At 43.7% G+C, this 27,602-nt stretch overlaps 1 protein-coding gene across 3 annotated transcripts in view; it reads left to right on the top strand.

Moving 5' to 3' along the window:
* The window catches only part of RBMS3 (RNA binding motif single stranded interacting protein 3), a 746,746-nt gene that overhangs the window by 252,471 nt on the left and 466,673 nt on the right, over nucleotides 1–27,602 (top strand). The window contains exon 1 of one of the 3 annotated variants that reach the window (XM_060280656.1): nucleotides 25,260–26,225. The exons of the other annotated variants lie outside the window; for them this stretch is intronic. Coding sequence (XP_060136639.1) covers nucleotides 26,151–26,225 — 75 coding nt within the window. The 5' untranslated portion in view covers nucleotides 25,260–26,150. Of the gene's footprint in view, nucleotides 1–25,259; nucleotides 26,226–27,602 lie in introns of those variants that run through there. 3 annotated transcript variants of the gene reach the window in all.

Genomic DNA, 27,602 nt, shown 5'->3' with positions numbered 1-27,602 from the left:
AAGTTCTCAGGCAGTCTCCCATCCAGCCATTGACTAGGCTCAAACCTGCTTAGCTTCAGCAGTCATTGGGTCAGATGCCATGGTTTAGCTTAGCACGACATGGCATGCAAACCCAGCCGGTGACCAAGAGAGTAACAATTGCTCTCCCCTGAGAGAATAGCCAGATGTTCAAGCAAAAATGTATGATTTGTGCTGCGTTTGTGATGTACTTTTGTTGTTATCTATTGTTTGTAAGCCGCTTTGGGATTCATTTGAATGAAAAGTGGCACAAAAAATGTAATAAAATCAAAATCCAATCGAAACATTCAGAAGCATTGCTGGCGGGAGCGTCAGGAGCTAGGTGGGAGAGAAGCGCAGGAGCGATACTTTACAAAATAGTGAATGAAATATTTATACGTTCTGCTGGAGCTGAGCTTATGTTCTAGAGGGAGAAACCCTGTTGGGATGGGTCTTCCCCTTTGTTCTGAATCTATTTTTCCAATTGCTCCGACACAGCTGTTGGTTTCACAATCGCTCTGACATTGATGAGATAAGAAAGGAGAGCCCTGCCTGCTCAGCATGTCCAATGACAAACATAAAGTTTGTATGTATTCTAAGCATGTAGCGCAAGAGTGAGCGAGTCCTTTGCACTCCGCTTCAGCATGCACAAATTGGTTCTTTCAAAATTTAGTAGTACAAGGCTGGCACGGCAGGCATGCTCTGCAAAGAGCAAGTTTAATGTCCTGTAGGACACACATTTACGGGTGTTTCAGACAAGGGTTACCTATCCAAGGGCTCAAGCAGTTTAAAGTAGGATGTGTGCACATTGATTCCAGGCAAGGTGCAAATCCGGTTTATGACACACAGAGAAAATGAAATTCCGTAGATGAATGTCAGAGTGTTTACCTTTCGTGGCCTAAAAATGGGATTGGGCATCTTGAAGACTAATCCATACAGCCCAGTTCTACCAATGCACATGGAATTTAAGTTGCTTTGAGTTACATAGGCTTAATCTGACTTGGTTTCAGTCTAGAAAACTTCCTTGTCTGGTGCATGTAACGTCTTTCCTTCTGTAGCTCTGTGATTTGTGCTTATATTGTATTGTGATGGCCATTGGCTATAAACCATAAAAATCTATTGATTGATTGATTGATTGATATTGGGATCCAGTCTAGATAACTGAGGATCAGGTTATAATTTCCAGAAGATAAGAGTGCCCCAAAGATGGAAAGAACTAAAAAAACTGGGGTGCCTTGAATAATGGTTCCCTCCCTCTCCTCTGATGCCCTCTGGCATCTCTGCCTCCCAAAGGCTTGCACAGCTGCTTATTGCAGCAGCCTTGGTTATAAGCTCCACAGGCGAATGGTGCCTCTGGGAGGCACCTCTCTTTGGGGTGCAGTGGGGTGGGGGCAGCTCAGAGACCAGGGACGGCAGCAACAGCTGCCCGGAGGACTCCCAAGGAGAGGAGAGGAGGCTGAGGGACCGCTCCACAAGGGAGGGTGTTCAAAAAAGGGTGAGAGGCTGCCAGCTCTGTAGGCAAAGGGTGACATAACTGGGCTCCTGAGCCGCTCCTGAGCCGCACAGGGGTGCCACAGAAAGAATGTAGTTGGTTAAGGGAGACATGGACTCAAAAAGGTTGAAAATCTCTGATTTAAACAAACAAATAAACCCAAGCCCTTTACATGCGGAGCCCATGCTCTCCACTGAGTTATGGGCAGTACCCAACTGAAACAAATTGGGTCTGCATAAGAGCTTGGCTTCCATAGCTACAGTAGTGAGCAATTGCAAATTTATTTGGGGTGGAAGGAACACAGGAAGCAGCAGTCCATAGGTCCATCTGCTTGGACTTGTCACTTTCCAGGGTTTCTGGCTTCAGCTTTTCCCAACACTGAGCAGTTTAGGGACCTGCAAGCTTATGGTTGTTTATCATTATTCCCAGGTGTTGTGTTATAAGAAAGGAGCTTCCTCAGAGGTGCTAACTCTGACACCAAGCCTGATTCACATAATGACAGTGGTGGACAGAAGAGACCTTAAAAGCGAATTGACTCAAGCACTATATCATTACCAAGTATATCAATGCAGTACAAAATTTCCCACCACATGGTCATAAGGGGGTCTTTGGCAATCCAAAACCACAACCAGGTGACTGAGGTGTCCCTCATGAGGGAAAGTGGTGGCACTTTCCCAGAAAACCCAAATTTAGACCAATTCTAACAACATTAGATATATCCAGCAGCATTAGCTATAACTAAGGTTGCATATTTCTGGAGCATGTGCAGAGTTCCAGCTGAAACAGCTTCTCGGCAACACAGCTTGAAGGGGCAATAGTCTGACCTGGTAGAATAATTTCCTGTGTTTTGCCCTGAGCCAGTTTCCCCTCAGGAGATTCCAAGCATGTTTTCAGGGGGGGGGGAAATACATTTGGAACTTGGGGGTGTGGAAACACAGTGGCATGGAGTAGAGAAATACATTCCCTGCTCCAAGCTGCCCCTTCACAAAGGACTGCTCCACCTCTTTCAAAGGACCAAGGTCAGTTACAGACAAGCACAGGCAAACTCAGCCCTCCAGATGTTTTGGGACTACAACTCCCATCATCCCTAAATAACAGGACCAGTGGTCAGGGATGATGGGAGTTGTAGTCCCAAACCTCGGAGGGCCGAGTTTGCCTGACCTAGGAGAATGAAACCAGTGAAAGAATAAAATGTGTCATATAAGTAATAACGTTGAAATATGATTTTTGTTGAAATATGATTTTTGCATGCCTCGGTTGCATCTTCCTTATCTGTGAAATGGGAACAGGTCTTTCTTCTTCTCTCTGGCTTCGGAGATGCTTAGAGCATTGCATATTTGTGAAGGGGGGGAATAGATGTTGCTAGCATAAAACGGACACAATTAAAAGAATAATAAAATTATTTTAATTTGGCTGCTTTGTTGTTTCTTGAGCAGAAATCATTATTTCTCCCTCTTCTTTATTGATTGCCCATTAGTGCAGCTAAACAAAGGAAGGCCCATTCATCTCAAGCTCACTGACAATCAGCACTGTTCTAAGATACCCTGCTGCATGTTGTTACAAATAAATGGAGATTCCTACCTCCACCCCATGCATTTTCGTTTGATGTTCTGCTTGGAGGGCTAGAATGTTAGAACTAATACACTGTATTTATGTGATATCCCTTCCAGTTTAATTGAATATTAAAGAGAAGGGGCTGGAAGCCTTATGGGCAGCTGACTTGGCAGCAGCATGCATCATATCCTATTCATCTAGGAGGGTTAACTCCTTCTTCTTTTCCATTACTAGAAGAAACCATGAAATATGCTTTGCTACCCTAAGTGTGAACTCTGATAGTTGCTGATTTCCATGCAAAATATTTAAAGCAAACATTAGCATGCTAACAGGTAAGTTAAACTAAAGGAAGAAGGAACTTCTGGGCCTTTTAAAAGGATAATGGAAAAAATTGGGCCAAGATGGTTAATTTTATAGTGGACTTATACATGTTTAAGCAGCTGCGAAATCTGTAGTATATTGTGACACGCCAATATTCTATTCCATTGCTGCAATGAATGCATGTTACCCTTTGGTACTTGTTTAGAGGACTTCAAACTTCTTTTAAATGACAAGGAATATCTGCCATGCAACGCAGCTGTAAATAGAATAAAGAGCACCAAGGCCACCCTTGTGGAATGGAGAAAAAAACTGCATTGGAGGTGGACTCCCCACTTATTACCTGTGTATTCACTTCTTAATCAGCATCCCTTCAACTTTGAGTGGATCTTGTTGTTAGTCCATTTATGCTAATGATGCTTCCTGGAGTGATTTCTGCAGAATATATTCTGGAAAATTAATTTATTCAACTGCCCACAAATAGTTTTGAATATATGTTCCTTTGTATGCATATGTTTAGAGTTAGTTCTTCTCATGACCCCATCAATTAATCAGTTGCATTTATCACAACTGCTTTCTTCCAAGCAGTTCAAGGTGGAATACATAGTTTATCTCCACAACAACCTTTTGAGGTAGGTGAGGGTAAGAGAGAGAGAGAGAGTATGGCCCAAGGTGAACTTCATGGTTGAGTGGAGATTGGGTTTTGGGTCTCCTCAGTATTTTAACCACCACACCACATGGACCCCTTTCCTTTTTTTTATTAATCGTATTTCTATACAGTCTTTCTGCCAAGGCACCCAAGGTGGCTTCCAATGTTCAGTTATCAAAACAAATGAAGGATATAAAATGTGAGGTTGTCCTGAGAGCCAAGGGGAGAGTCTGACTGGAGCAGGCCTTGCTGTTGCCTCTGCCTATCTCCTTCTTCACAGGTTAGACCAGGCACCCCCAAATTTTGGCCCTCCAGATGTTTTGGACTACAATTCCCATAATCCCTGACCACTGGTTCTCTTAGCTAGGGATCATGGGAGTTGTAGGCCAAAACATCTGGAGGGCCGCAGTTTGGGGATGCCTGGGTTAGACAATATCTTTGGTAGGGATGGATAGTAAGACTGAAATAGGCCCTCATTTTATCTATGCCTCTCTCTCTCTCTCTCTCTCTCTCTCTCTCTCTCTCTCTCTCTCTCTCTCTCCTCTCTCTCCTCCTCCTCCTCCTCCTCCTCCTCCTGCTTAAAAATATATACTTGCATCTTGTAGTTGTTTAGTCGTGTCCGACTCTTCGTGGCCCCATGGACCAGAGCACGCCAGGCACTCCTGTCTTCCACTGCCTCCCACAGTTTGGTCAAACTCATGTTGGTAGCTTCAAGAACATTGTCCAACCATCTCGTCCTCTGTCATCCCCTTCTCCTTGTGCCCTCCATCTTTCCTAACATCAGGGTTTTTTCCAGGGAGTCTTCTCTTCTCATGAGGTGGCCAAAGTATTGGAGCCTCAGCTTCACGATCTGTCCTTCCAGGGAGCACTCAGGGCTGATTTCCTTAAGAATGGATAGGTTTGATCTTCTTGCAGTCCATGGGACTCCAGCACCATAATTCAAAAGCATCAATTCTTCGGCGATGAGCCTTCTTTATGGTCCAGCTCTCACTTCCATACATCACTACTGGGAAAACCATAGCTTTAACTATACGGACCTTTGTTGGCAAGGTGATGTCTCTGCTTTTTAAGATGCTGTCTAGGTTTGTCATTGCTTTCCCCCCAAGAAGCAGGCATCTTTTAATTTTGTGACTGCTGTTACCATCTGCAGTGATCATGGAACCCAAAAATGTAAAAAGAATGTAAAAGAGATTTTACTTGCATCTTAAACATAAAGGTAAAGGGACCCACTTTTCCACCAAAAAAGAAATCATGCTCAAAGCGGCTTACAACGAAGGAAACAGAAATGCAGTTCCAAATCAAACACTGCAGAACAATAATAAAACAGCAACACAATAGCAAATATAACAACATGCAAAACAACACTTGAGTACTATAAATAGTAAAGGTAAAGGGACCCCTGACCATTAGGTCCAGTCGCGGACGACTCTGGGGTTGCGGCGCTCATCTCGCTTTACTGGCTGAGGGAGCCAGTGTACAGCTTCCGGGTCATGTGGCCAGCATGACTAAGCTGCTTCTGGAGAACCAGAGCAGCGCACGGAAACGCCGTTTACCTTCCCGTTGTAGCAGTACCTATTTATCTACTTGCACTTTGACGTACTTTCGAACTGCTAGGTTGGCAGGAGCTGGGACCGAGCAACTTGCTTGCATCTTACAAGTGATTAAATTAACATTGGGTAATATTCAAGTAAGTTATGCTCAGACAACAGACCTAAGTTGCTTAAGTTTTAGTTTGCAAACTGGTATTGCTCTTGGCATTCTATCAGTATTGGTATTAGGGGAAATTAGAAATCAGTTTCTCAGCCCCTCCTCCCCCAATTCCTAGTGGATCTGTCTCTGACACTGCAGGGAATGAGGAAGCCCCTGATCTCCCTGAGTTCTGGGTGTGCATCTGCACGATCTCTGGAACTATTAAATCGAGGCCCATGTTAACGGTCTTGCTGGTCTAGAGATGCAAATCGTATTACAAGTAACTTACCATTTATTGTAGAGCTATCACTATATCCAGGGCCTCAAAAAAATGTTCTTTGTTGCACTGGTTTCTCTTGGAAAGCATCAGGCGTTCATGGCATTATGAGTTTTGCTCATGATTTTATATTGTAATATGATATAATTATATCCTCTCCACTGTGGCTCCCCTATCGCAGCTTTCTTGCCAGAATTAGTAACTTGTTGGTGCTGTCAGGACTGTTATTTCTCCACAGGACTTATTGCTTCTGAGGCAACTTCATGCCCAGGCGTTCGATTAGTATTGCTCCCCTAAGGCAAGAAAGTCGCTGATTTTTCTCCCCATCTTATTTCTGCCTTTCTCACTGCCCTCCCCTCTAATTTATTTCTAATACTGTTCTTGTTGCTAACTGCTGGTGATGCTAATTCACTGAGAGAATTAACGCACCAAGTTTTTGCAATTGAACCGCGTTCAGTGGCTGCTAAGAGAACTCGCCGCACTTCAAACACAATTCTGAGATTATAGCTAAATGTAGCACTTAACATCTTAAATGAACACGCGAAGCACAAAATAACTGTAGTGCAATGGCTGTATCTTGCAATAAGCTTTTGTTGTTGTGGCGTTGAGCCAAAATGGCTCCAATCCCGCTCCCCTATACATAGACTGTGAAGTTGGGGGTGCCATTTCCGTGCGGGATGGGGGTGGTCACAAAAGGAGAGAATGAATTTCCCAAACTCTTGGCAGCAGCAGGAGGCCTAGAACAAGTTCAGGAGGCAGTTCCCTAACTCTGTTAGACTATTAAGTGATGCTAGCAGTTCTTGCCCTCATTTGATACCTCTGTGGGGTGGGGGGAAATGATCATTCACTGCCAAGGTTTTGGTAAGTTCACTGTTGGATACACACCACCCATTTGTTCGCCCCTCAGAAAATGCTTAAGTGATATACACCCTACATCATGGTGTCTGCAAGTGGAAGATGGGGATTCGGGGACATGGAAACAGTTTCTAGCTTTTATGTTAAATTAAATATCTCTATTTAATTGAAATTAGTGCAGAAACTGGGAAGCCAGTCCTTCATTTGGCCAGTCTCTGAGCACACACTTTGCATTCAAGAGATGTGGGGTCTAGTCCCATCACATCCACAGCCAAAACCACCTTCAGTACCAGGAACTGGGAATGATCTTTGTCTGAGACCTTTCTGAAAGGCGCTCCCTGTCATCAAAGTTGAGAGTTCTGGGCTAGAAGGGCCAGTGGTTGGATTTCGTGTAAAGCAGCTACATTTGTTTGGTCTACTCCATTGGCCCCCATGTGCTCACCCCAGCAGTGCAGCTGCTGCTTTGAAAATCGTGGGTCTTTGTAGCAGAACAAAGCATACAAAAACATAGCAGCTTTTTATCATTTGCTTGTACATATTGCGAATACCCTAGGAGTGCAGAATATGGCCACCCATAGTTATGGGATCAGGTTGCAGATGAAATGATGAAAATGGAAATAGATTGCTCATACCTTGGGGTGCTGAACAGATCCACACACTCACACACATACGTACTTGTGTTTTTGTATTGCCTTACCCATGCTGTATAGGGACCCAGGTGGCGCTGTGGGATAAACCACAGAGTCTAGGGCTTGCTGATCAGAAGGTCGGCGGTTCGAATCCCTGCAACGGGGTGAGCTCCTGTTGCTCGGTCCCAGCTCCTGCCCACCTAGCAGTTCGAAAACACATCAAAAGTGCAAGTAGATAAATAGGTACCGCTCCGGCGGGAAGGTAAACGGCGTTTCCGTGCGCTGCTCTGGTTCGCCAGAAGCAGCTTTGTCATGCTGGCCACATGACCCGGAAGCTGTCTGCGGACAAACGCCGGCTCCCTCGGCCTATAGAGCGAGATGAGCGCCGCAACCCCAGAGTCGGACACGACTGGACCTGATGGTCAGGGGCCCCTTTACCTTTACCTTTACCCATGCTGTAATTTATATGTCACGGGCAGCGCCTTATTTAAAAGTTGTGACCTTAACTCTGCAGAAGACCGTGATAACCTGATGTACAAAGTCACTCCTGACAGTGGGTCTCTTTCCCTCCACCCTCCCTCTCTCTGGCAGCAATCAGCTAGTAGACTGCATTAAGCCTGCCTCAAGCTGTGACTTCTTTATTGCAAATAGAATTTCTTTTTACCAAATGTCAAGAGATCAACATGCATATAAACATGCAGGCTGCATAGCAAAGGTTGCTACACAGCACAAATTAGGATTCCGGTCAGGCTGACTATAGCAGAGGCTTAGGGACCTGTGGCAGCATTTTTTGTGTGACCCTAGTAGCTAGAGTGACAAGGCATACAGACAAGCCTACACGCTACCTAGAAATGTTGTGTTGTCTGGGGAACAATGGCAAGCTCAGATGTTTCATTGCTCTCCGTTTAAGGCAAACTTTAATACTGTGGCTCTTTTAAGTCATGAATAGATAGCTCTTGAATACTGCGCATATGTTTTGTATTGGGGAAAATGGCATTTCAGTTGACACGTTACCTTTGAAAATAGCTCCCTGTGAACATGAAGGATTCTCATTTACAAACGCTGCCATTTTTTTTATAAAAAAACTCAATAATAATGTGTTATTATTCTTTCCCCCAAAAAGAAACCAATGTTGCTGTATTGGAGCAAAACATCCTAGTTTTGTACTGGGGTGTTTTGTTTTTGCCACATATGTTTTTGGGAGGGCAAGGGGGTGTTAACAGGGAGCTCCAACTAGATACATCAGGTACACACTTGGCAGCAGAAACTCTCAGTTTGTGGCACAAAACTATTGTGAAACTTTGGCTGAAGTTTTAAGGGGTTATGACAAAGTTTGGGTTGGGGTGTTAAACAGGACTGCTGTCTGGATATGTCTGGTACACACTTCTAAGCCAGTGTGGTATAGTGGTTAGAGTGTTGGACTACTAGGACCTGAGAGACCAGGGTTCAAATCCCCACTCGGCCATGAAGCTCACAGGGTGACCTTGGGGCAGTTCCTTCCTCTCAGCCTAACCAACCTCAGAGAGTTGTTGTGGAGATTAATTGAGGGGAGGGAGAACCATGTAAAACACCTTGAGCTCCTCAGAGAAAAGGTAAGATATAAATGCAACCAAAAAAATAATAAAATAAATCTTGATGTTTGTGGCACAAAACTAGCACTTTGGCTTCATGGTTTGTGCTTAACACTTCTAGGCTTATATAGGGTCAACATCATTAGTGGTCTCCAATTCCATACTGGAAGAGTTTACTTAGAAGTTCTCTATAGAAATGTCATGAGCTGGAGCCCAAACTAAGATTGCAATCCTATAGTCTTACCTGGGTGTAAGCCTCTTCTTGCTGCCCAGTGGGACTTCTGAGTAGGCGAAATGTATCACTTGAGGGAGAAGAAGAAAGGGTTGGTTGGTTGGTTGGTTGGTTGGTTGTAAGTCACTTTGGGTTGCCTTGGGGCCAGATAAAGGGACTAACAACAACAACAACAACAACAACAACAGGGAGAAGTGTTGACTTTCATTGAAAGCATTACCCACAAAATCTTGAGAAAATAGAAAAGAATGTTTAAGGCATTTAAATTATACATTAAGAGATACTTGATTTGATTCCCTCCTTTGCTTTATGAGCTTGGTGACAAGGTTGTCTAGTTCTGTTGGCCAGAAAACTTTTAATCAAGTTTCTGGATTTCTCCAAAGATTGAACAGGCTAGAAAATAAGGACCTACAAGTGCATTGTCCATGTTATACAGCAGGGATGGGCAACTTTTACTAAAAATAAAGAAATCATTGAAGGTTGCATGGGACAGTGGACAGTAAGCTGGGAAGCTGCATACATACACGGGCAGGTCCAATGGCGGGGAAACACCATTCCACTCTTATGGGAATGGGAGGTGGAGTTAGCAGGGTGTACTAGAGACAGGTTCATCAGGCCTCAATTCACCTCTAGCCTTCATTGGAATGAGTTGCTCACCAGGAGCTGTCCATAGGGCTGCAAGTGCCAACAGTGACTTGTGGGTAACTCAAGAAGGATGGAATTGTAAGGTGATCCTAATGGACCCCTTACTTTACAAATGGACCCTTTGCTTTGTACAATAATGGACCATGAGGGATTTTAGAAAAAGGACTGCAAGAGACCCACCCATTTTTTTGTTTGGGGATGGGAATACTGTGGCCCTCCAGATGTTTTTGTATGCCAACTCAACTCTGTCCCAGCTGGCATGGCCAATGGTAAGAGATTATGGAAGCTGTAGTGCAAAACATCTAGGGATAACCATGATGGAGAAGCAAAATAAAAAAATTCCTTCAGTAGCACCTTAAAGACCAACTAAGTTTATATTTTGGTATGAGCTTTCGTGTGCATGCACACTTCTTCAGATACCTGAAGGAGACCTGATGGAGAAGTGTGCATTAGCACATTTGCAGCCCCAGCACATGAGCAATATTCTTCCTGTCTGCTGTGAAATAAATATTTAAGTTTTACAGCACACCTTTTCAGTCAACCTGCTGCAGTTATTTACTGAGTAACTTGGGGCTTGTAATGTACAGGCCCTGAGCATCAGTGACCTCCTTCCTAATGATCCTTAAGATGAAAATTGAATTGAATTAAAAATCACCCAAAGTTCCACTGCAAAAGGAAATAAATTCACATTCATTTCACCTGGAAGTCATAGGAACTACTTTCAAGTGTAAGGCAGAAATATTTGAATTAATGAATGAATATGAAGTAGTTTGTTTGACGCGCTGGAAGATCCTCACTAGATGATGTCAAAAAATTGGCAGGTCTATATAAAGGAAGTTTGTCCTCTGGTATTGTAGTCCTAAGCTGCTCAGAACTTTTAAAACTCCTTTGTGACATCTTCCAGCAATGCAGAGAGGGTCTTCTATCAAGGGGCATGCAATCTCTACCCCAAGTTTTGGTTGATGGGGAGGAAAATACCCATACCCTCCAACTCCTGGTAAGAAAAATCCGGGATCAGCAGCGGCGCGGCACCGGAAGTCGCTTCTACGCATGTCCGGACATGCGTAGAAGCAACTTCTGATGCCGGTGCTGCCAGATTTCCGGTGCCCAGACATGGGCAGAGCAGCACCTAAAATCGGTTCTGCGCATGTCCAGACATGCGCAGAAGGAGCCTCCCTGGCAGGTAGGAAATCTGGGGGATTTACGGGATTTTTCTCTGTTAGGGATAACAGCGGGAAACGGGTTTAAATACGGAGGTTTCCCGCAAAAAACGGGAGACTTGGCAGCTATGAAAATACACTACCTTTGAAACCTACCCCTCTCTGGAATTTTGCCCTCCAAATGTCCTGTTCTGGATTTCAGTAGAACTACAACAAAACAAAGTGCTGCATTTAAATATATTGCACTTCAGAGCTCATATGCATCAAAGACTCCCCATTCATAGAGAGACTTAAGTCGTTACCAGATTTTATTACTAGGAAACTACTGATTCTGGTGCTGTTGGTTTTTAGAAATCTTGATCCTGTTGCATCTTGCTGCCGGGATTTTAGTCAGATTAATTGGGGAGGAGGTGGAGGGAGAGGATACAGGCTGCTGAATGAACTACAAGATTCCAAAGATTGTATTGGTACATCTGAGTTTGAAAGTATTTGAATTGAATGTGTTGACAAGACTAGAAATAAAATCAGTATTCTTCTTGTAACCCATTTTAAACAAGCTGTCAGACATCACTGCGGACTCTTTAGAAAACAGCACTTAAATAAAGAAAAATAGAAGCATAAAGATGGTGTCAGAATATAAGCTCAATATCATACTTATCTGAGTATTGTGTCTTTTAACTCTTATATTTCTTTAGTAGATGGCAGATTGCTTTCAGGTGCTGAAGATGAGCATTTTTGCATTAGCTTTCCTTTAGACAGCTTTGATGTTGTTTTGATGTTGGATAATGCTTCTAGAATATTACACTCCTGCTTTAAAGGAGGGTTGGATTCATAGTGATTTCTTCTTAGCCTGGGTGCGTGAAAACTGCTTACAAGCAGGATTCATCTAACCAGTGTGAACTTCTGCTTGTGCAATGGGGCTTCCCCTCCTTCTGTGCTCCCCCTGTACTTCACAAAATTGGTTTCACGAGGTTCAGGAGAACACACAAAACAGTGGAGGGGGAGAGGAAGGGAGTTGTTCCATCCAAGCAACCTGAAATACTTGCGCAGTCAGAACGACTGAAAGAGCACAAAGTTGAAATCTATCCAATGTTTTCATTGATTGGTATCCTCTAACTCAGGCATCCCCAAACTGCGGCCCTCCAGATTTTTTGGCCTACAACTCCCATGATTCCTAGCTAACAGGACCAGTGGTCAGGGATGATGGGAATTGTAGTCCAAAACATCTGGAGGGCCGAAGTTTGGGGATGCCTGCTCTAACTGACTACAATCTTGGTCAGCAAAAGTTGTTTGCGTGTATCTGTTGTTGTTGTTGTTGTTGTTGTTGTTGTTGTTGTTGTTGTTGTTGTTGTTGTTGTTGTTAGTCTGATTTTTCTGATCTCCTATAATCAAAGAAGAGACAAACATAACATTATACTCCAGCCATATGCATATCCTCTTAACTTATTTGCCTGTTGAGCAAATATATATACCTTCTAAATGCCTAGTAAAGTTCTGGAAAAAGGTTTGCCTTTTTTTGTGCCAGCTTGAGTTATCTGCTCTAGAATTTTTCCATGTACATTACCATGAAGCCTTACAACATACAAAGTTGCCCAAATGCAATGCTTTTAGAGGAACACAAGAACTAGAATTAATGTGGGTTACTTCTACCCATACTGGCTTCCCATTGATCCACACATTGAGCCAAAGCAGATCTATCATAAACTCTACAGATAATGCAGAAGTCTTCCACTATTGAGTTCAGAAAGGGCAGAATTCATCGTGGAAAGGGTGGGTGGGTGGGATGAGTAAAGATAATTCCCTTTTACCTGGATACACTCTGGATACACAGAGTGGCTGGGGCAACCCAGTCAGATGGGTGGGGTTAAAAAATAATAAAATAATAATAATTATTATTACTTCCTGTGCTCCCCAGTGTGTCACGAGAATCTGCCATCTTGAGACATCTTTAGTTAATATGTGTGATCTGAGACTAAGTTAATCTGATCTGAGACTAAGGCTGCCAATTTTTCATTTTAAAAGATACTGGTCTTCTAGGTGGAGCGAGAAATTGAAGGACAGGTCTTGGAGAAATGTGGATTTTATCCCACCCATTTTGAAAAAGTGGTGGGTTGACTGCTATCTTTTAGCATACTTACGCCTCTTTGTTTTGCTTTTCATCAAATAATAGAAATGTAGAGTTGGAAGGCACCACGAGGATCATCTAGTCCAACCCTCTGCAATGCCCAACATGGGTTTTTTCCTCCAACATGGGGCTTGAACCGATGAGCCTGAGATTAAGACTCCCATGCTCTACTGACTGAACTACTTGATTTGTACTTTGCAGCTTGGCAGAAGAGCATGAATGAACACAAGTGATAAATGCTTTTATATATATTCACTTGCACCCTCTCCATGCCCGTATCCCATATTTCTACCTCACTGGCTCTGTTCCCTTGAAGTCAACTCGCCCCTTGGCCATGCACCAGTAAAATGTTGGATTAAATGGTGCTGGCAGTTGCAAGATGAGGTTTCCCTGTGCAGGTGGTATTAAGAGTCAGGTTTTACTTTCAGGTGAATTGGAATTCTACTCACTTGCGGGCTTTTGCTTCCTATGCTGCTCACAAGTGGGTTCATTCTTGAGCTGATCGTAGCCATCCAAAGCAGGGAAACAAAGTTCTTAAGTTAGCCAGCTGTTGCTTACTGGGACTGAACAGCTTGCCTTTTCTTTGCTGAAGCATTGACACTTAGCGCTCGCTCTGCAGGCAAACTCCTATTTGAGCTCACAATTTGATTCTGTTATTCAGATGCACAGGGCAGAAAATGAAGGGATTTCTATTTAAGCAGTGTGCTCCTGAGTCACAGATGATCTTTTTGATGTCTATATTTTGCAGATGGATGTGGGTTTTTTTTTCTTTTTTTACATTTTCTAGCACCAGCATCATCCTTTGAGCAGCTCCCGTTATCTGAATTTGCTTTCATAACTGTTTATCTGCATTCCACCCCAAAATTTATTTCCTCCTTCAGTCGCTCACATTTTCTTCAAATCACATTCACATTTTTATTCCATTTGTCAACTCACCAAGGGCCCCATTCCATGAAGTGACTTCAGTAGAAATTAAGAACGCCTAGCATCTTTGGGAATCAAATATTTCTTTTTGTTTGTTGGGTCATACTGTATGAAAAATTTCACTCCCACGTACTATAGACAATACAGTAAACTCCTGGGCTAGAAGCAAACGGTTTTTCACCTTGAAATCTTTTCCCTTAACCCAGTCACTAAGATTAGTTGTGATTGCTGATTAGAACCTTGAGTTGATTTTTATATAACTCAGGTGTAATGCTATGATATAACAATATGACCAAAAATTACAATTGCATGGGATTGGGACCAGCTGACCCTCGTGGTCCCTTCCAGTTCAGACCATTCTAGTCCAGGATCCTATTTCTCATAGTGGTCAACCAGAGATGCCTATGGGAAGCCTACAAGGAGGACATCCCGACAACATCACTCTCCCACTTTTTCTCCCCAGTAACTGCTATTCAAAGTCATGTGTCACCTCTGATCCTGGAGGGAGTATACAACTAGCATGATTCAGAGCCATTAAGAAGCCTTGTTTTGCATGGATTTGTCTCAATGGCTTTTCAAATGTCGCCTAAGTTGGTCCCTATCACCACATCTTTTGACAGCAAATTCCATACTTTTAACTATGCACTATATGAAAAAGCATAGCTTCTTGTCCATCCTGACTCTTAGCATTCAGTTCAAATAGGTGACCCTGGGCCCTGTTATTATGAGAGGAGGAAAGAAAATCCTCCCGCTCTACTTTCTCTATACCATGATTAATTTTATACATCTCTGTCATGTCCTCCCCTTCTTGCCCCCACCCCTAACTAAAAATGTAACATTTTCTCATGAGGCCAGTTTTGGAGTCGACATACATAAACTTTGTTTTTTACTTTTTCTGAACTTCTGCAGTGGCTTGCTTGCTTGCTTGTCTATTTATTGTGATCAGAGGCAGCTGCGTAGCCTTCAGTGATAAGCTGGTGTTAGCTGTTTAATTTGTATTCCACCTTTCCTGCAAGAAGCTTAAGATCACAGACATGGTTTCCCCACCCTTCCTTATTTTAAGCCGTGAGACAGCCCTGCGAGGCTAAGAGACAGTGACTGGTCCAAGGTCACCCAATGAGATTCATGGCTGAGTGAGTATTTGAACCCTGATCTCCCAGGAAATACACCCAGCCTGTGGCTTTGAATTTCCAACTACTTGATGATTTCTCATTGGTTTCAAGTCTAGACGCCCAACCAGATACAGCAATCTGTTCTGTAATCAGAATTTCCCTTTGTTTATCAATGGCGATTGCAGCTATTACATTGATGTTTTTGCTGATGTGTTTCTGCGAGGGCTATTGAGCTTAAGGGAAACTGTCTTTCCCAAGATCCACCGAGATATTGGGCCTGCTGTCAGGCTGCTGTGCAACACACTCAATTGGCAGAGAAAGACTGGAGAAACCACCTTCTGTCTCCTTGAGACTGAAGCATTGCTGCATCTGCCAGCTAGATGGGTATGTGTAGTTTATAGAAGGTGGAGGTTCTGGATGTTATTTTGGGCTCGTGAGGTTACAGATTTGTCTCAGAAGTAAGCCAAGCTTTTTCCTCATTTGGGGGGGGGGAATAGTTTGAAGTATTTTGACTCAACGTGTGCTGTGGCAGTGGGTTAACCCATCACTCATTTTCTTGCACTGTAGCTTTTACTGTTTGTTGAAGAAGGAGCCAAGCTCTGCTGAAAGGAGTGGCACTCTCATTTGGTACAGTTTTATTCCACTACTAGTGTGGTAAAAGGGACCCAGGTGGCGCTGTGGGTTAAACCACTGAACCTAGGGCTTGCTGATCAGAAGGTCGGCGGTTTGAATCCCTGTGACGGGGTGAGCTCCCGTTGCTTGGTCCCAGCTCCTGCCAACCTAGCAGTTCGAAAGCACGTCAAAATGCAAGTAGATGAATAGGAATCGCTACAGCGGGAAGGTAAACGGCGTTTCCATGTGCTGCTCTGGTTTGCCAGAAGCGGCTTTGTCATGCTGGCCACATGACCTGGAAGCTATACTTCGGCTCCCTCAGCCAATAATGCGAGATGAGCGTGCAACCCCAGAGTCGGTCACGACTGGACCTAATGGTCAGGGGTCCCTTTACCTTTACCTAGTGTGGTAAAAGTATTGGGGTTATTGAATTGGAAACTCTGGCAGTAGGACCCGACCTCTCTGTATCACCACAGCAGCTGGCAAGAGGACACAGCTGCTGGCTTGATCTCTACTGAACTTCAGCAACACTGCTGTGCATGGCGATAGAGTGCTACTGTGGCTGACAGCTCAACAAAGATCAGGTGATACGTACATACAAAAGGTGAACGGGGATTCATCTGGTCCCATAAAACTGCAGACTCTGGCTAGTTCCTCCATCTGATCAGCTCTCAGGCTCCTTGCTTGCTTTGTGGTTTAGCTACTCATTTGCCACCAGATCATCAGCCATGACAAAATAAAGTAGAGGTTTAGTGTCGAAGAGTCTATATTGTGAAATTAACAAGGAGTTGGGGTGAATGCCAGCAAAAAGAGCATCTGAAATGGATCCCCATGGGCCAGCTCCATACAGTTAAGCTATTACATTGCCCATATTCCATACGTATTCATTTTCCCTTAACCTGACTGAATTTATGTAGGAAACAAGATCCTTTTCTAAAGTATTGTACAGGTGCTATCCCCTGGGGGTTAAACGTCTCTATGGAGACAATGGCTTGGGGCAAATTGTGCCACATACTTTTTACTGCCTACATAGCAAAACTGAAAGCAGCAGCAAGTTCCTTCACATGTCATGAAAATATCATGAGAGCAGACTTTAACTAGATTATCACTGTTTTCAGATGCAGGTTATAAAGCAGAAGCCTCTGAAGTCATAGTAACTGAGCACAGAGTATGGTTAAAAGCTTGGGAAAGGCTGCTCCATACTGACACAATTCATCATTATCCACCGCTGAAAGATTGTAGGATATTGTTGTAATGGGAAACAAGTGGGTTCTTTGGGTTCAGAACCAAAGAAAACATAAAGTTGTTGAACTTGTGTTCTGGTTACAAATGGAGCATTACTTTGTAATTTGATTGATTAGGAATTTAGTATAACACATGATAGTCAAACTCCAGCCAAAAGGGGGGAATGGCAATCTAATCAAAGCAGCGCATGTAAAGGATATTGTATGGAAGTGGAGCAGGCATTTTAGGGCAACGGAAATTCCCAAAAAGTTATCCTGTTGTAGAGAACTTATAAGCAGATATAACAATGACATTCCATACAGCTAAGTTCAAGGTCCATACCTGCCCAAAACTCTTCTTTGTTGCATTATTGATATTTATGATGCAAGGTCAACCCTGCACTAGGGTTTTCTCTAGTGCAGGATATGCCCTTGCCTAATGTAGTGGGACTAAAATAAGGCATGCTACCTACACAGTCATGAAATTAAAAGACGCCTGCTTCTTGGGAGAAAAGCGATGGCAAACCTAGACAGCAGCTGAAAAAGCAGAGACATCGCCTTGCCGACAAAGGTCTGTATAGTTAAAGCTATGGTTTTCCCAGTAGTGATGTATGGAAGTGAGAGCTGGACCATAAAGAAGGCTGATTGCCGAAAAATTGATGCTTTTGAATTATGGTGCTGGAGGAGACTCTTGAGAGTCCCATGGACTGCAAGAAGATCAAACCTACCCATTCTGAAGGAAATCAGCCCTGAGTGCTCACTGGAAGGACAAATCCTGAAGCTGAGGCTCCAATATTTTGGCCACCTCATGAGAAGAGAAGACTTCCTGGAAAAGACCCTGATGTTGAGAAAGATTGAGGGCACTAGGAGAAGGGGATGACAGAGGACGAGATGGCTGGACAGTGTTCTCAAAGCTACCAACATGAGTCTGACCAAACTGTGGGAAGCAGTGGAAGATAGGAGTGCCTGGCGTGCTCTGGTCCATGGGATCACGAAGAGTCGGACACGACTAAACGACTAAACAACAACAACAACAACCACCTACAATGCCACATAATACAATATGGAGATTTAAGCCTATAAAAGGTTCCTTTGCCAATGGTGTAGTTGGCTTTGAACAGTTAATATTAAGTAGCGTAATAAAGTTTATTCTGCCTTGCTGGAAGGTAGGAGATTTCAGGAATAACAGGCAGAATTATGTGTTCTTTGCATGAGAGTGCCCTGGAAGCTTGCAACGTCTTTGCAATATTTATTTACAAATACACATGCAAAGTGTAGTGGAACCAAATAAATATTTCTGTATTAGAGAAGCGTAGATGCCAATCCTGCACTAGCAGCTCGGATAGAGTCCTTGCACCCCAAAGTATTTTGTATTTCTCGCTGCCAAACCCTTTTAGTGCCTCCTTCTGCTAGATCTAGAAGTTGTTGGGCTACAACTCCCACTATCTGTGACCAATTGGCCAGGCTGGCAGGGGCTGATTGGAGTCCAAAAACATATGGAAGTCTACGGGTTCCCTGCCCCTGTGTTAGATGAAAGATGGATTCCCAGCTACCAAGAGCACATCTCTTGTCACTTAGATTCCATTCATGAAGCATCAGGAGATCATCCTGGGACTACTAACCAGCCATCTGCTGTACAAAGAATCTTCTCCAAGGCACCATAACACAAATGACTTGAAACCTGCTGCCTTGAATAGTCCTCTGCTTGCTTTAGTATACTTTGATCCCAAGTCTTGGAATAAATACATTTTGGTTTCTTTTTTATTAGCCTTAAGTTTCCAAAACTTTATGGCACACTTGTGTCACATTTTCCAGCATTTTCTCACAGCTGTAAGTTTTGGAAACAGAGAGTATTCCTTAACGTTTTGCAGCGAGGAACGCTGTTCATCCAATGAGGCTTTAACTAGTTAAACAGTGTCCTAAAGATTACTTTTCAAAGTAAATAATGGCAAAACAATCACCTGACAACAAACTCACCAAACATGGCAGGCTGTAATTTTAAGAGGGAGACGAAGTGATACTACAGCTCAGTCAAACCTGAAAAGATTACTGTAGCTAAACAAGTTGGACCTGTAACAAAACGTTGCTGTGTAGGGTATTCCCCCCCCCCCCCGGATAGTTTGCTAGCCCACGGAAACTTAGCTATTGTGTGTAGATGGTGCCATTTCGGTTACATAAAGTATGGTACTTGGGAGAAGCATTCACTATTACTATAGAGGATTTAGTTAAATCAGGTAGGTAGCCATGTTGGTCTGACGTAGTCGAAACAAAATAATCCCACCCCCCTTCCAGCAGCACCTTAGAGACCAACTAAGTTTGTCATTGGTATGAGCTTTTGTGTGCATGCACACTTCTTCAGTATTCTTCACAAAAGCTCATACCAATGACAAACGTAGTTGGTCTCTAAGGTGCTGCTGGAAGGATTTTTAAAAATATTTTGTATAGAGGATTTAGATATTTGTTAACCAGTGTATTCTAGTGCATGGGTCAGCAAACTTTTTCAGCAGGGGGCTGGCCCACTGTCCCTCAGACCTTGTGGGGGGGCTAGACTAGATTTTGAAAAAAAGAAAAAAGAATGAACTCCTATGCCCCACAAATAACCCAGAGATGAATTTGTAAATAAAAGGACACATTCTACTCATGTAAAAACACGCTGATTCCCAGATCGTCCGTGGGCCGGATTTAGAAGGCGATTGGGCCGGATCCAGCCCCTGGGCCTTAGTTCCCTACCTATGTTCTAGTGCCATCAATTTTAAATCCACAGATCACCAGTAGTCATCAGAGCATTCATTAGAAATACAGGCGCCATATTTTTATATTATCAGTTTAATCAATGTTATTTATTGTATATTGATAATTTAGATTATCATATCATATCATATTTTAGTGTATTAAATTACATGATACTTCAACAAAACTTTTCCTTTTTACATTTGGTTAGCTTACTACAGTAACAGCAGACTGGCAATGTGATGCAGAGTATGATGTTTGCTTGCCCATATCACGTGCAGGCATGTGCCCACAAACCAAAACACAGCTGGCGTGTCTAATTTTAGCCCTATCCAGCCTTGACAAGTGTCCCCTAAAAAATAAAAAAAAATCCCCTTCCCCTTCCCTTAAACAATTTGCTTGATAATATAGCGGCTGACAACAGTCCAACTGGGGTATTACGCATGCTTTAAATAAAAACAAAAGAAACCACTGCTGCAGTGCTGTTTTATTTTATTTTTATATACAAATCTCGGTCAGCAAAGCTGAAGATAGATCTATGAATAGAGTGGCAGTGTAAAGGAGTCTGTGTACAGACAATAGATATTTCCATTGACTTGAGATGTGGCATTGGTAAAAAATATTGTTGCCCACTGCACACATTCTTATTTTGTTGTTGTACATTGTTCCTGGTAAAACTCATTTGCAGTTTTTTTCCAGCTCTAATATGTATAATTTGTTTTATTAACTGTTTAGTGTGGCACCTACTGGATAGTGCTTATGATAAGTAATATAGCGTCTCCTCTTTCCTCTCATGCTGTGATGTCTGACTCGGTTTTATAAGTATTTGGGGAATAATAATAATAATAATAATAATAATAATAATAATAATAAAGCATGATATTGAAGGATGGGTTAATATTTTCAAACATTCCTTCCAGAGTGAAATTGAGTAGACAAGAAGCTTCTACACTAGTCAGTTTCAATACCATACTGGTTTGTGTGGGATTAGTGGAAGTGTTTGCTGTTGACAGCATCCGAAGGGTTGGGTATAAGGTAAAGGTAAAGGGACCCCTGACCATTAGGTCCAGTCGTGACCGACTCTGGGGTTGCGCGCTCATCTCGCATTATTGGCCGAGGGAGCCGGCGTATAGCTTCCAGGTCATGTGGCCAGCATGACAAAGCCGCTTCTGGCAAACCAGACCAGCACATGGAAACGCCGTTTACCTTCCCGCTGTAGCGGTTCCTATTTATCTACTTGCATTTTGACGTGCTTTCGAACTGCTAGGTTGGCAGGAGCTGGGACCAAGCAACAGGAGCTCACCCCGTCACAGGGATTCGAACCGCCGACCTTCTGATCAGCAAGCCCTAGGCTCAGTGGTGAAATTGAGTAGACAAGAAGCTTCCTGCATCTACACTAGTCAGTTTCAATACCATACTGGTTTGTGTGGGATTAGTGGAAGTGTTTGCTGTTGACAGCATCCGAAGGGTTGGGTATAGGTAAAGGTAAAAGGTAAAGGACTCCTGGACGGTTAAGTCCATTCAAAGGCGACTATGGGGTTGCGGTGCTCATCTCGCTTTCAGGCCGAGGGAGCCAGCGTTGTCCACAGACAGCTTTCTGGGTCGTGTGGCCAGCATGACTAAACTGCTTCTGGTGCAACGGGACATCGTGACGCAAACCAGAGCACACAGAAATGCTGTTTACCTTCCCACTGCAGCAGTACCTATTTATCTACTTGCACTGGCTTGCTTTCGAACTGCTAGGTTGGCAGTAGCTGAGACAGAGCTCACCCCGTCATGGAGATTCGAACCGCCAATCTTCTGATCAGCACGGCCAAGAGGCTCAGTGGTTTAGACCACAGTGCCACCCGTATTGGGTATAGTGCATCACTGTGCATGGAGATACAATTCTCATATACACCCCACAGCCAGTGAGACTGTGCACAAACTATCAGGAATGGAGAGCAAGTTTTGCCTTCACTACAGCGGGGTTCTCCAAAGTGTAGGGCTTTCTTTTATTAAGTATGTACCCAATCATGTCCTTTTAGCTGTGTAGCTGCAGTTCATACTCTCTTGCACAATAGCAGGGAATGATGGAGGGTTGAGAATTAGCTCTGATAAATAGAGATGTGCGAGGAATAAATTAAGAACCCAACAGCCCCATTCCATTCATGGCTATTCAGGCATAAGTCCAACTGATTGCAGTGGGATTTACAATCTAGCAATTGTGTTTAGGATTGCTTCATCATATTTCTGCCCAGGTTCCCAATGTATGTTGGAGGGTTGACCATATATCAGGCTCAATGCAGACTAAGTCAGATGCTTCAATTCCATTCTAAGGATATAAGTTAGTGATGAAATCAGTGTGTCTTAAGTTTGTCAACAGGATTTAAATGGGACTAGCTGGATCCAATCCAGTGTAATATAATATAGAATTACCTTATTGGTTTACAGGAGTGCAGCCATTTCCATGCTTCCTTGGAAGTAGCTAGCACTGAACTTGATCTACCTCAAACACAGTGTTGTTCGATACATGCCTACTCATACGTAAATCTTGCTGAATTCAATATGGCAGAGCATGTTTTCCTGCCAGAGTCTCCCATGAAGACACTGGGTGAATCATACCCAGCAGGTTTGATAGAAAAAATATCCTGCAAAACTGGACATGTTGCGATAAGGAAGGTCAGAAGAAGATGCACTGGAAAGTGTGGGGTAACAATTACTTGGTGCAACATCATATATCTTCCCTGCACACAAACCAGAATGAAATCCTCCAGAAACAACTGGAGTTGTCTAACTTCCCTGCAAACTTTGTGCAAAGAAATCTGGATGAATGCTCAGTAAACAGACCACCTGGATGCAGATTCCTTCTAAGGTTGGGATCCACTTGCTGGGATTGAGTTTAGTGGGGCTTTGTTGTTGTTGTTTAGTCGTTTAGTCGTGTCCGACTCTTCGTGACCCCATGGACCATAGCACGCCAGGCACTCCTGTCTTGCACTGCCTCCCGCAGTTTGGTCAAACTCATGTTCGTAGCTTCGAGAAAACACTGTCCAACCATCTTGTCCTCTGTCGTCCCCTTCTCCTAGTGCCCTCAATCTTTCCCAAAATCAGGGTCTTTTCCAAGGATTCTTCTCTTCTCATGAGGTGGCCAAAGTATTATTATTATTATTATTATTATTAATAATAATAATAAATTTTTATTTATACCCCGCCCTCCCCAGTCAAAAACCGGGCTCAGGGCGGCTGACACCAACAGAACCACAATAAAACATAAAAACAATTAAAATACAGATTAAAATACAGTATTAAAATTTAAAGTGCAGCCTCATTTCAAGTAGGCCATAAATCCAAGCCATGATGGAGAAAAAACACAGGGGTCAGGCTGAGTCTAACCCAAAGGCCAGGCGGAACAGCTCTGTCTTGCAGGCCCTGCGGAAAGATGACAAATCCCGCAGGGCCCTGGACTCCTGGGAAAGAGCGTTCCACCAGGTTGGGGCCAGTACTGAAAAGGCCCTGGCTCTAGTAGAGGCCAAGCTAGCCATCTTATGACTCGGGATCTCCAGAATATTATTATTTGTGGACCTTAAGGTCCTCCGCGGGGCATACCAGGAGAGGCGGTCCCGTAGGTACGAGGGTCCCAAGTCGCATAGGGCTTTAAAGGTCAAAACCAGCACCTTAAACATGATCCTGTACTCCACCGGGAGCCAGTGCAGCTGGTAAAGCACTGGATGAATGTGATCCCGCGGCCGGGACCCTGTAAGGGCCTCAGCTTCACGATCTGTCCTTCCAGGGAGCACTCAGGGCTGATTTCCTTAAGAATGGATAGGTTTGATCTTCTTGCAGTCCATGGGACTCTCAAGAGTCTCCTCCAGCACCATAATTCAAAAGCATCAATTCTTTGGCGATCAGCCTTCTTTATGGTTCAGCTCTCACTTCCATACATCACTACTGGGAAAACCATAGCTTTAACTATACGGACCTTTGTCGGCAAGGTGATGTCTCTGCTTTTTAAGATGCTGTCTAGGTTTGTCATTGCTTTTCTCCCAAGAAGCAGGCGTCTTTTAATTTCACTGCTGTCACCATCTGCAGTGATCAAGGAGCCCAAGAAAGTAAAATCTCTCACTGCCTCCATTTCTTCCCCTTCTATTTGCCAGGAGGTGATGGGACCAGTGGCCATGATCTTGGTTTTTTTTATGTTGAGCTTCAGACCATATTTTGCGCTCTCCTCTTTCACCCTCATTAAAAGGTTCTTTAATTCCTCCTCACTTTCTGCCATCAAGGTTGTGTCATCTGCATATCTGAGGTTGTTGATATTTCTTCCGGCAATCTTAATTCCGGCTTGGGATTCATCTAGTCCAGCCTTTCGCATGATGAATTCTGCATATAAGTTAAATAAGCAGGGAGACAATATACAACCTTGTCGTACTCCTTTCCCAATTTTGAACCAATCAGTTGTTCCATATCCAGTTCTAACTGTAGCTTCTTGTCCCACATAGAGATTTCTCAGGAGACAGATGAGGTGATCAGGCACTCCCATTTCTTTAAGAACTTGCCATAGTTTGCTGTGGTCGACACAGTCAAAGGCTTTTGCATAGTCAATGAAGCAGAAGTAGGATCAGACTCTTAAATTTCACAAGCCAGCAACATCCTGAGTCAGTAACCCAAAGGCTACTCCCAGCAATCCACATCTGAGGTATATGGCTCACTATTTGGCTAAGCCTGGCTGCAGTGGATATAGTATAGATCTCTAAAAGTTCACCCAAAGTAGTACTGATTGCTTTTTAAAATTTTGAACCTCCGAAAAGAAACACACAAGAAACACACAAAGCATCTCTCCAGGAGCCGTTTTCAACCCCGAATGCCTGCTTCCCATTCCTTCGCCTCTTTTGGAGGGACTTTTCTGATGCGTGTTGTGCTTTAGTGTGCTGTTTTTTTTTTGGGGGGGGGTGTTTGATAATACTACTAATAATAATTACAAATCCCGCAGCCCCTTTTCTTGGAGGTGCTGCAAAGGTCCTCTTTAGGGGGACCCTCTCGCCAGCTTTCAAAATACAAGCAAAACCCGCCTTGAGGCGCTCCACCAGTGCCTTGGAGGAGAAAGGGTAGCGGCAGCGGCAAGTTGGCATCTGAAGGAAGTGTGCATGCACACGAAAGCTCATACCAATGATAAACTTAGTTGGTCTCTAAGGTGCTAGTGGAAGGAATTTTTCTATTTTATTTTTATTTTATTTAAAGAGACAGGCAGGCTTTTTTTCCCTTTCTTTCTTCTTTCCCTGGCTTGACTTTGCTTCTGAAACGGCAGCTACCGTGCTGCTGCTGCTGCTGTTTTCACGGGCAACTTTGAGAAGAGCCTGCAAACGGGGGAGAAGGCTGAGAAATGCGATCTCTAAGTCGTCGGTTCCCCCCCCCCTCCTTTCCTCCTCCTCCTCCTCCTTTCCCTCGGTTTTAGCAGCAGCGTTGCTGTAAAAGAGCTCTGCTCTCTGCGATAGCCAGCAGAGGGAAGCGGGGCTTTGCTTGCAGCAGGGGCTGGAGCGAGCCTTCTTGGAGGAAATACTGCAGCCTTCTAGACTGCGCCTGCTTCTCGGGGGAGAGGCTGGCCGTGGAGTTCCACCCACCGGCTGGAAGGAAGGAAGGAAGGAGGGGTGGGGGGTTTGAATGAAAGGCAAGACGAGACCTTAAACACCATGCCGCTCCGCAAGGGAGGCAGCAGCAACTAGGCTCTCGCAAGCCAAGGCGCTTTTTCTTTTCTTTTTTCTTTTTTTCTTTTCCTTCCCCCTTCCCCCCCACCCCCAACAAACAAAAAAAAAAAACCTTTCCCCGCCCCCTTTTTGGGGAGAAAAAAAAAGAAGGGAAGAAAAAGGTGGAGGGAGAACGATCTGCGAGGACGCTGATCTGCAGAGATCCTGAGTTTTTAACCCGGTCTTCCTGATTTCTCCAGCCGGAATCCCCCCCTCCTCCTCCTCCTGCACACCCGCACCCCCCGCGCACCTTTTCCAGACACTTGGCAATTGACATTACTTAAAGCCAAAGCGGGTGGGAGGGAGGAAAACCCTGCTGTGTAGGGAGGAGGGGTGGAAAGAAGAGCGCAACAATATATTTATATCTCCCTAGCTATAAATTCTTCCTTCTGCAATTTTTTCTTCTTCATTTTTTTAAAAAAAACACAAAACCTTTTTCTTCTTCTTTTTTGTGTGCTTCTTGCTGTGTTTGGAACTAGCGAGCGGTTTAGAAGGCAAGGAAGTCTGGACAAAAAAAAAAGCGCCTCTCACCAGTCACCAGTACTGTCAGGAATAGTGGGGTTTAAGAGGAAGAAAGGCCCGAGGCACTACAGTCTTGTCAACGAGTTTCCCTGCATCGGAGATAAAGATTCCAGCTACATGGGCAAACGCTTGGAACAGCAACCAATGTACCCTCAGTACACTTACTATTACCCTCATTATCTCCAAACCAAGGTAGGTGTACTGGGAGCAGGACTTCCTGGGGCTCTCCAGTAGTGTGTCGATATGATACCATTAGGCACTTAGTAGATGATGGATAGTTGATTGGCGTAAATTACAGGCATGCTTGCTTGCTTGCTTGCTTGCTTCCTTCCTTCCTTCCTTCCTTCCTTCCTTCCTTCCTTCCTTCCTTCCTTCCTTCCTTCCTTCCTTCCTTCCTTCCTTCCTCTCTTTGAATCATGAAGGAGTAGAACTAACGCCCAACAAATACAGCCAAAGGAGAGAAAATATTATTATTAATAATAGTAACAATGACAATCAATGGAACTAGCAAGGTCAGAATGGATTTAACAATCTGCCATGTAGTAAAAGCACAAAAGGGGGGGGTTCTGTTTAGTCAAGATCTTTTTATTTGTGCTTGTGGGTGGGAACGAAGGGGTGTACGTGTGTATGTGTGTGTAGACATTATTTTAATTAAAATGAACCAGCAGTACCCAGGTAGCACCCTCATTACGCGGCAGGAACTGTCTGGACTCTGGGTAGTGTCAGCCCTGCGCCTGGTGGGTTAAGGGGACTTTGGAAGGTGATCTGAGCTTGTGTGCGTTTGGAGTGGTAAAAGCTTTTTTTTTTGCTGTTAGGAGAGGCATTCTGGGCACTCCCAACTTTTAATTTGACACACATGTGAAAGCCCGGCCGGGGTTAAGGGAGGGCAAAGAGATGACCTAATAAAATCCTTGGGAGTTTTTGTGCTTGCAGGTCCGAGGTTCTATTAAACATTGATAATAGGATGAGCATGCACTGTGTTGTATTTGAAAGGTTTGCAAATAAGTGCTCTCTGCTTATAAAAAGAAAGCAGGAACCCTGGTTGAGGTGTCTTTCTCAATTTGCGTTTTACGTGTGTGTGTGTGTGTTTTGTGTGTGTGTGCGCATCAAATAGCAAGTCCGGCCTTTATCTGCTAGTAAGACTGAAGTGCACCCCACCACAAAATGAATTAAATAGTGCATTGTAAATATTTTTTCTATTGCTGCTGCATAGTTCTATTCCCGGTAACCTATATTATTAGTGAACTTTCCAAAATACGGCTATGTCTCTCACACATGTTCGCAAACATGAGTCATTTTCATGCCATCTTTTGAAAAATTACTACCTCAAAGTTTGACCTCAGAATTGCTGATTAACATATTTGAACGCTTTTCCGGGAGAATACAAACTTGTAATACGTTTGACGAGCCAGTTGAAACACATGGGGTGCAGTGCTTTTGCGGGGGGGGGGGGGGTGACTGAGCATTCAGTGCTTTTGGTTCTGGGTGTGGCAAGATCATCACGGTTTTCTGTTGCTATGTTCACTTTTACCACTTCTGGAATCACTTTTCAGTGTGGATTCATCGTTT

The sequence above is a fragment of the Zootoca vivipara genome, chromosome 12 (genome assembly GCF_963506605.1).
Source record: "Zootoca vivipara chromosome 12, rZooViv1.1, whole genome shotgun sequence".
NCBI lineage: Eukaryota > Metazoa > Chordata > Lepidosauria > Squamata > Lacertidae > Zootoca > Zootoca vivipara.
The sequence above is the reverse complement of the archived record's forward strand: the minus strand, read 5'-3'. Positions and strand labels throughout refer to the sequence as shown.